The sequence below is a fragment of the Littorina saxatilis genome, linkage group LG12, assembly GCF_037325665.1.
Source record: "Littorina saxatilis isolate snail1 linkage group LG12, US_GU_Lsax_2.0, whole genome shotgun sequence".
In the NCBI taxonomy this organism is placed as follows: Eukaryota; Metazoa; Mollusca; class Gastropoda; order Littorinimorpha; family Littorinidae; genus Littorina; species Littorina saxatilis.
Window position 1 is genome coordinate 42,666,164 of NC_090256.1, and position 9,862 is coordinate 42,676,025.

Sequence of the window (9,862 nt, forward strand, 5' to 3'; positions counted from 1 at the left end):
AGGGTTCGAACCCAAGACCTCCCGATCACGAGGCGGACGCCTTACCACTAGGCCAACCTACACGGTAGTGGAGCTCAGGATCCTTTATAATCACGTTACTGTCACATCCCTTTTATTTTTTGTCATTTTCCCCACTCCTTTCCTGTTTAAAGTCATTCCAGTCATTTTGTTTCACTCCTTTCCATTTCAAAGTCATCCCAGTCGCATTAAAGATGGCCGGCAGACGTGACAATGAAGCCAGACCTATGGCGCCACCCCCCCCCCCCCCCCCCGCTTAATTCATTTACACATGTCTGTTTTAAACACCAGACGGCGCCACCATTTGAATTGACGTTTGGTTGAATTCCTTTTACAATGAATTGATTCCCACAATATACCTTGTTTTTGTGTGTGTGGCTTTGTTTTGTTTTTGGTCAAGTCAACTGTTTTCTGCTTTCTTATGCATCACATCAAGATTCCGTGTTTGTTCGAGATCCATTCTTATTTTGAAGTTGTAGTAAGTTTTATTTTATTTTTGTCCAGCTTCGTTGCTGCTTTCGCTCTCGGTGTTGTCGTAATATTTACATTTAGTAAAGTTTTCATTAAATGTTTAAACATAGACGGGGAATCAAGACGAGGGTGGTGGTGGTGGGGTCTGTGTGTGTGTGTGTGTGTGTGTGTGTGTGTGTGTGTGTGTTTGTGTGTAGAGCGATTCAGAGAAAACTACTGGACCGATCTTCATGAAACTTTATTAATGAAAACATAGGCTACAACAATCTACTGAAGACATGTGGAATTAGTTGCATTCATCACTTAAACTATTTACATTGCAAATCAGCACGGTTAACACATTCTCAGACACACATTTTTGTGGTATCTCTGTTCCTCAACCGGTAGCCACATTTGAAGAAATTCTCTTCATAAGAGCTTTCAGAAGAGCTTTTCAGTTGTGTATGAAGATACTAATTAAGGTTATAGGAGAACAAAAACTGGCAACGTCTGCCCAAACCAACTTGTGAGTCAGTCATAATCAAGCGCATCTGACCAATACGGAACGACAAAATAGTTGAAGAATGGCCAAACGCATTGTTGTTAGTGAAGAAGACATAACCGTGGTAAACAGCATGACAGAACTCTTGGCCTCTGGCCTTCAATGACGCAAAGTTATAGCATCAAGTCCTCTTCATAGATGAATATGAGGTAATCAGTGGAGAAAGTTGTTGTCATTATCAACGTCACTGTCGTCAGAGGACAGATCGTCATTCTCATCACTGGGGTCCGTCCCTGACTCCCCGTCCTGCTTGCCAGTACAGGCGTAGCACGTATACTTGATGTCCTGCACAGATAAAAGCAGTCTGCAATTGTTTGCAATTAAAGTTAAAGTTACTGTGCTTAACAATTTAAGATACACGCGGAGCCCCCAAGGGCTTTCAGTTATGCCATATGCATCTATCCATTCGCAGTTATTCCAAGAATCATTGACCTTCTTGCAGAAGTCGAAAACTGCATATTTGTGTAATTTTGCTTCAGTAATGCTGTGACCTGTAGTTAATATTTACACGCTCATTGTCTTCAATAATCTTCTCCCCAAATCCTGGGTAAAGAAATCAGGTCGCAGTAACTTTAGCGATTGTTAATGTCAATTAACTCAGTAACAAAAAAAACGTTTGCTTTTTCATTCAAAGCTAGGTCGCAGTAACTTTGGTTATTGTTAATGTCAATTTACTCCCTTTTTCATTCAAAGCTTATTGGCGGCTAACGTTCCAAACTCAAAAGAAACAAAAGAGGATACGTATTGGAACGTTAATAATAGACAAAATAAACATGCACATTGACCTAATTGAATTTGAAGCGGTTGAACGAACTGACAAAATAATAATGAGGTAATTAACAGATAAAGAACTATGTGTTTTGTTTTTTCCTGTTGATTGTCAAAGATCATTTGTTTGTCCACCCACTGCAAAGTCAGCAATGTGGACGAGCTTGTGAGTTGCTGTTGGATTAAATTTAATCTATAGATGCAGGGACGGGGCGGCGTGAGAGCACACGGGAACAAGAAACAGGTGTAAGGACAACAACAACATCAAACAAACAAAATTAGAACAAAATAAACTTACCTTTTCTTAATGTGTTTTTCTTGTTTTCTATCATAAACATCTTTCCGCAAAAATTGTTTCATGTATTCATACTATACATGACTCTATTTGACACAATGTACGCGGAAACTAGTTCCTGAGTCGACCGTAAAAGAGACAATGGTACAAGTAAGGGAGGCAATGGAATACATTGGAACCCCCCTTTTAAGACCCCCCAATTTAAGACTCCCTCCCTTTTAAGACCTAGTTTTCTCAGAGTTTTTGTTCAGAACCTCTGTAAATGTACCCCCCCCCCTCCCCATTTTAAGACCCCCTCCTTCTTAAGACCAGATGGTTTCCCATTTTTGGAGGTCTTAATATGGAGGTTCCATTGTATACGCAAATAAGATACGCAGTGACGGCGAATGTTTTCATGTCCTGGGATGAAAGACTGGGGCATCCTTACTGAATATTCATTCTGCCTGTCAAGGGCACATAATTCGACAACCAGGCTCAGGATCTAATACGCTGTTTATGATTGTCTCCAATGACAGTTAATTCGTGACATTTTCCATCAAAGATAAGGATGCATGACAATTACGTCTCGAAACTTCTTATTACATGACGTCAAGGTTTGACTACATGTTTTAACATAGGCTGGGAATCGAGCCGAGGGTTGTGGTGTATGTGTGTGTGTGTGTGCGTGTGTGCGGGTGTATAGAGCGATTCCGAGAAAACTACCTGACTGATCTTCATGAAACTTCACATGAGAGTTCCTGGGTACGATATCCCCGGACTTTTTTTCTCCATTTTTGTCGATAAATATCTTTGATGACGTCATATCCGGCTTTTAGTGAAAGTTGAGGCAGCACTGTCTCGCCCTCATTTGTTGACCAAATTGATTGACATTATGGTCAAGCAATCTTCGACTAAGTCCGGACTTTGGTATTGCATTTCAGCTTGGATGCTTAAAAATGAATGAATGAGTTTGGTCATTACAAATCAGAAAATTGTAATCAAAATTATGTTTGTATAAAACGATCTAAAAACAATTTCATCTTATCATCATTTCCTGATTCAAAAAATATATAACTATGTTATATTTGGATTAAAATCAAGCTAATAAAATAAAAAAAATATGAAAATAATGATTAAAATTAGATTTCCTAAATCGATTTAAAAACAATTTCATTTTATTCCTTGTCGGTTTCTGATTCCCAAAACATATAGATATGTTATGTTTGGATTAAAAACAAGCTCCAAAGTAAAAAAAAAATAGAGGTACAGAATAGCGTGCTATCCCGCTCAGCGCAACCACTACCGCGCTATACTGCCTTGTCAAGTTTACTGCCTTTTCCACGAGCGGGGGACTGACGATGCTCTATACGGTCTTGGTGAGAAAAAAAATGCAGTGCGTTCAGTTTCATTCTGTGAGTTCGACAGCTTGACTAAATGTAGTAATTTCGCCTTACCCGACTTGTTTTTTTTTTTCTTTTTTCTTTACAGAAGAAGAAACCTTCTCAAAGAAAAACATCACATCTACCACTAAGACAAGCACAACGTTAAAGGCACATTTCTTCCTGAAACAAGAGGCGAAGCCTTCAAGGCTCACGTAAGAAATAGACAAACAGTAACACAAACTCAATCACTCCGTCACACATACACACCCACACACACAGTAAGCTTAGGTGACACTGTGCAAGAAAGAGAGACACTAGATCTAGATCTGTCTGTCTGCATGTAGCCTACTTACAGGGACACGACTGCCAAATAGTCTCGGCCCGCTCAAAATAACAATGACCGAGACCACACACACCACGCGAGAGAGAAAGACTACAGGGAGGCATGCCGTCATGATGCATTAATTGACGTCAAACACTTTTGACCGTGACGTAATCTTATGCGAGCTTTATCCATAGTCTTGGATAACCACTCACACATAGACTCGGAAATGTTAAAGTTTCTACCACAGACATACACACACACACACACGCACACACACACGCACAAACGCACAGACAGACAAAGTTACGATCGCATAGGCTACACTTCGTGAGCCAAAAAACCTGTTCGGCTCACCTTCTCAGCCCTGGTCAGGCTTTGACATGGGAAAAGACCCTCCCTGCACTTGGTCATATACTAAAAACAAGAGGCAAAGCCTTCAAGGCTCACGTAAGAAATAGACAAACAGTAACACAAACTCAATCACTCCGTCACACATACACACCCACACACACAGTAAGCTTAGGTGACACTGTGCAAGAAAGAGAGACACTAGATCTAGATCTGTCTGTCTGCATGTAGCCTACTTACAGGGACACGACTGCCAAATAGTCTCGGCCCGCTCAAAATAACAATGACCGAGACCACACACACCACGCGAGAGAGAAAGACTACAGGGAGGCATGCCGTCATGATGCATTAATTGACGTCAAACACTTTTGACCGTGACGTAATCTTATGCGAGCTTTATCCATAGTCTTGGATAACCACTCACACATAGACTCGGAAATGTTAAAGTTTCTACCACAGACATACACACACACACACACACACACACGCACGCACAAACGCACAGACAGACAAAGTTACGATCGCATAGGCTACACTTCGTGAGCCAATAACAGCCTGCGTGTTATCTGTTCAGAGTAGCATTTTTTGTTAAATCAATGTTGTACAAACCATGAATGGCTGTGAAGAAAGCATTTCATAAGCAACATAGTCCAACAGCTCTCAGCATTCAGTCAGGAGGTTGGCTTTTGGCATGTGTCCAAGTGGAGGATGGTCTTATCTCATATAAAGCCTGACCACATCTAAGACCATGAACCGCAAAGTTTCCACGGGAAGGAGTGTGTCTTTAAAGTCAACCCAACAACCTACCGGGAGTGGGACAGCGCTGGAAGGTCTTACTTATCTCGTGTAAACGCCTGATCAGGTTAGAGACGATAAGCAGCATGCAATATGTCCACGAGAAGAACTCTGCCTTTAAAGTCAACACAACCACCCACATTCCAGCACTCGTTGCAGTAGCCCCAGCCACAGCCCGGAGTGGGACAGCGCTGGAAGGTCTTACTTATCTCATGTAAACGCATAGCTAGATCTGGGGTGGTGAACTGAACTGCTTACACGGGAAGAATTGTTCCTTTAGAATCAACCCACCTTCCAGCACTCCTTGCAGTATCCCCAGCCACAGCCCCGAGTGGGACAGCGCTGGAAGGTCTTGCCCTCGGGCTCCTCGCAGATGAGACACGACTCGCGTGCCGACTTGAGCCACTTGAGGCAGCGACATAGTCTGGGGAACTGCAGGGTCAGTGCTGTCAGCACCCCTGTCTGGCCTTTCAGCGTCCTCTTCCGTATCTGTGGTCGCCACAAAGATTGCTTTGGTTTGGTGCGACAGACACGGTGAGGGTCGTGAATGGCCTTGTTGGCCTGGAAATTTATTTTGCCTTTGTTGTGGGGAAACACTGTGTGTGTGTGTCCCCGGGGGGGGGGGGGGTGTGGGTAGATGTGTGTGTGTGTGTGTGTGTGTGTGTGTGTGTGTATGAGTGCGCGTGCTTGCCTGCGAGCGAGCTGGAGTGCGTTGTTGTTGTCTTAAGTTTTAGTCGTTTGTGGTTATTGTTTTGCTGGAAATTATTTTGTGCTGAGATGTACGATCAGGGTAGCTAGTATCCGAGCCTACCTTTCAAAATGCATCATTCTGTTGAAAACACAAGAACTTGCATTTTTATGTAGAAATGAAGGTTACACGGCTGGATACCTGGATATATATATTTTTTAATTCGCTCCTTACATTTGTTTATCGTAAAACCAAAATCGTAGGATGCATTTTACGTGCATCGAATCTAAGGCATTTTTCTACAAGGGATATATTCACCAAACAAATGTTGTTGATTTTTGCGCGTGTGGTGGTTTTGACTTTAATTTAGATGAAAACTTCCTTATTCATAACAGCTCTGACCGATCTTTTTAAACACACCTGTTTCCGAATACGATGTCGCATATGCCTGAGGTAGCCCTTCCGTTTCTTGAGCAGCTCGTTGTAAAGGTAGAGCACGCGTTTCTTCTCCCGTTTGCGGTAGAAGAAGGCGCAGATGGTTCGCCGCAGTCGCAGCCCGAAGGCCTCGACCAGCATGAAGAGGAAGAGGCCGCCGTATACAGCGAACACAAGCACTGTCCTCCACGTATCCATCCCCTTCCCCTGCACACAGCACACGTACGGGTTTGGAAATAACTCTCCGCTATGAAAGAGAAAGAGCCCGCCGTAAGCAGCGAACACAAGCACAGTTCTCGACTTGTCCATCTCTTTCCCCTGCACACATCAAACGAGTTTGGAAATAACTCTGTCGGGTGTGTATGGGTTATGAATGAGAAGGAACCCGCCGTACACAGCGAACACACGCACAGTTCTCCCCTGTCCCAAGATAGGCCAATTGGTTCTAAGAGGACGTTAAAACTAATTATCATCAACAGTTCTCCACGGGTCCATCTCCTTCCCCTGTACATATCACACGGGTTTGAAAATAACTCTGTCAGGTTTGTTTGGGGTGTGGAAGAGAAAGAGCCCGCCGTACACAGCGAACGCCAGCACTGTCCTCCGATGGTCCCATCTCCTTCCTCTGACACAGCACACGGGTTTGGGAAATAACTCTGTCATGTTTGTATGGGGTGTGGAAGAGAAAGAGCCCGCCGTACACAGCGAACGCCAGCACTGTCCTCCGATGGTCCATCTCCTTCCTCTGACACAGCACACGGGTTTGGGAAATTACTCTGTCAGGTTTGTATGGGGTGTGAAAGAGAAAGAGCCCGCCGTACTCAGCGAACACAAGCACTGTCCTCCGATGGTCCATCTCCTTCCCCTGCACAGGGGGAATGGACGATATTCGGAAGAAACTCTAATATCTGTCACGATTGGTCTGGCAGCGGAACGAAATTGATGTTGTGGATGGAGGAGCAGTGTATGCCAGGACGGGGCGGTGTGAGGGCACACCGGGACAAGCAACAAGTGTCAGAACAGCACCAAAACAAAAGTATATGTTTCACGTACGTGGGCAAAGAGAAACAGCCTTGGTGGTCCCTGTGATTCCTATTCAGGTCCCTCCTGACACACCTTCTTTCTCCACTCCCATCCCGCGCCTCCTCCCTCTCTCGTCTCTCGATCCTCATTCCTAGATAGACGAACTCCAGGAATAACTCTGGTGTGTATGGGTTGTGAACACTCTTGCTTTTATTGAGGCAAACTTTCCCGCGTGTCATTATAGACCATGCAGTCCCTAGCAAGGGGTGTGTGAGAGCACGTGTGACGGAAAGTGGTCTTCAATAAAAGTAAGAGTATTCACTTTCACAACCCATATACACATCCCCGTCAGTTATTTTCGGAGTTCGTCTACTTAGTCTTAGGAATGAGGAAACGGGAATGAGGGAATAGGCGGGGGTATTGGGAGGAGTGTGCTACAGGGAGGGTCATGAAGTAGCAAGGCTGTTGCTCTTATTCCACACTAGCAGTTAAGCCCGGCTTCGCCCGGGAGTAAGCGGAGCCCTGTAGCAATTTAAGACGCTCGCTATCCCATTATCATTAGCTTTACCTCCTTTGTTTGGATACAAAAAAAGAGTTATCTCCCTTACCTTCTAGAAATTTCCGGAACTGTCCAGTTAATTTTTCATTCTTCATTTCTTCCCCTCATAGGAGCAACAGCGAGTCTCTAATATCACTGGCATGATGTGCTTGCTACAGGTGAACAGTAGGCACTGACCTGGTCTTGCACCATATAGGCTGTATTCAATAAATGGGAGGTCCATAATCTGAGAAAGGAAACAGTGAATCAAGAAACTAAAACCCAGGTGCACATCTGCGGCACCTAGGGAGTGTACGTGCACACTATCTTGTTCCTGCCTCTTGCCATCTCAGAGGTATGGCGACCACAGACAGACAGACAGACACACAGACAGACACTCTCTTTTATTATATGTACTAGCAGTTAAGCCCGGCTTCGCCCGGGAGTAAGCGGAGCCCTGTAGCAATTTAAGACGCTCGCTATCCCATTATCATTAGCTTTACCTCCTTTGTTTGGATACAAAAAAAGAGTTATCTCCCTTACCTTCTAGAAATTTCCGGAACTGTCCAGTTAATTTTTTATTCTTCATTTCTTCCCCTCATAGGAGCAATAGCGAGTCTCTAATATCACTGGCATGATGTGCTTGCTACAGGTGAACAGTAGGCACTGAACTGGTCTTGCACCATATAGGCTGTATTCAATAAATGGGAGGTCCATAATCTGAAAAAGGAAACAATGAATCAAGAAACTAAAACCCAGGTGCACATCTGCGGCACCTAGGGAGTGTACGTGCACACTATCTTGTTCCTGCCTCTTGCCATCTCAGAGGTATGGCGACCACAGACAAAAAAGAGTTATCTCCCTTACCTTCTAGAAATTTCCGGAACTGTCCAGTTAATTTTTCTTTCTTCATTTCTTCCCCTCATAGGAGCAATAGCGAGTCTCTAATATCACTGGCATGATGTGCTTGCTACAGGTGAACAGTAGGCACTGAACTGGTCTTGCACCATATAGGCTGTATTCAATAAATGGGAGGTCCATAATCTGAGAAAGGAAACAATGAATCAAGAAACTAAAACCCAGGTGCACATCTGCGGCACCTAGGGAGTATACGTGCACACTATCTTGTTCCTGCCTCTTGCCATCTCAGAGGTATGGCGACCACAGACAAAAAAGAGTTATCTCCCTTACCTTCTAGACATTTCCGGAACTGTCCAGTTAATTTTTCATTCTTCATTTCTTCCCCTCATAGGAGCAATAGCAAGTCTCTAATATCACTGGCATGATGTGCTTGCTACAGGTGAACAGTTATCTCCCTTACCTTCTAGAAATTTCCGGAACTGTCCAGTTAATTTTTCATTCTTCATTTCTTCCCCTCATAGGAGCAATAGCAAGTCTCTAATATCACTGGCATGATGTGCTTGCTACAGGTGAACAGTTATCTCCCTTACCTTCTAGAAATTTCCGGAACTGTCCAGTTAATTTTTCATTCTTCATTTCTTCCCCTCATAGTCCTGAGCAATAGCAAGTCTCTAATATCACTGGCATGATGTGCTTGCTACAGGTGAACAGTTATCTCCCTTACCTTCTAGAAATTTCCGGAACTGTCCAGTTAATTTTTCATTCTTCATTTCTTCCCCTCATAGGAGCAATAGCGAGTCTCTAATATCACTGGCATGATGTGCTTGCTACAGGTGAACAGTAGGCACTGAACTGGTCTTGCACCATATAGGCTGTATTCAATAAATGGGAGGTCCATAATCTGAGAAAGGAAACAATGAATCAAGAAACTAAAACCCAGGTGCACATCTGCGGCACCTAGGGAGTGTACGTGCACACTATCTTGTTCCTGCCTCTTGCCATCTCAGAGGTATGGCGACCACAGACAGACAGACAGACAGACAGACAGACACTCTCTTTTATTATATGTACTAGCAGTTAAGCCCGGCTTCGCCCGGGAGTAAGCGGAGCCCTGTAGCAATTTAAGACGCTCGCTATCCCATTATCATTAGCTTTACCTCCTTTGTTTCTAGAAATTTCCGGAACTGTCCAGTTAATTTTTCATTCTTCATTTCTTCCCCTCATAGGAGCAATAGCGAGTCTCTAATATCACTGGCATGATGTGCTTGCTACAGGTGAACAGTAGGCACTGAACTGGTCTTGCACCATATAGGCTGTATTCAATAAATGGGAGGTCCATAATCTGAGAAAGGAAACAATGAATCAAGAAACTAAAACCCAGGTGCACATCTGCGG

General features: G+C 43.9%; 1 protein-coding gene across 1 annotated transcript in view; it reads right to left on the reverse strand.

Annotated features, from left to right (window-relative positions):
• Positions 1–712: 712 nt before the first annotated feature.
• Positions 713–9,862, reverse strand: part of LOC138981986 (E3 ubiquitin-protein ligase DCST1-like) — a 29,192-nt gene continuing 20,042 nt past the window's right edge. Inside the window, exons 9-11 of the mRNA XM_070355189.1 lie at positions 6,031–6,252; positions 5,214–5,411; positions 713–1,315 (exon numbers count right to left, since the gene is read on the reverse strand). Coding sequence (XP_070211290.1) covers positions 1,184–1,315; positions 5,214–5,411; positions 6,031–6,252 — 552 coding nt within the window. The 3' untranslated portion in view covers positions 713–1,183. The remainder of the gene's footprint in view (positions 1,316–5,213; positions 5,412–6,030; positions 6,253–9,862) is intronic.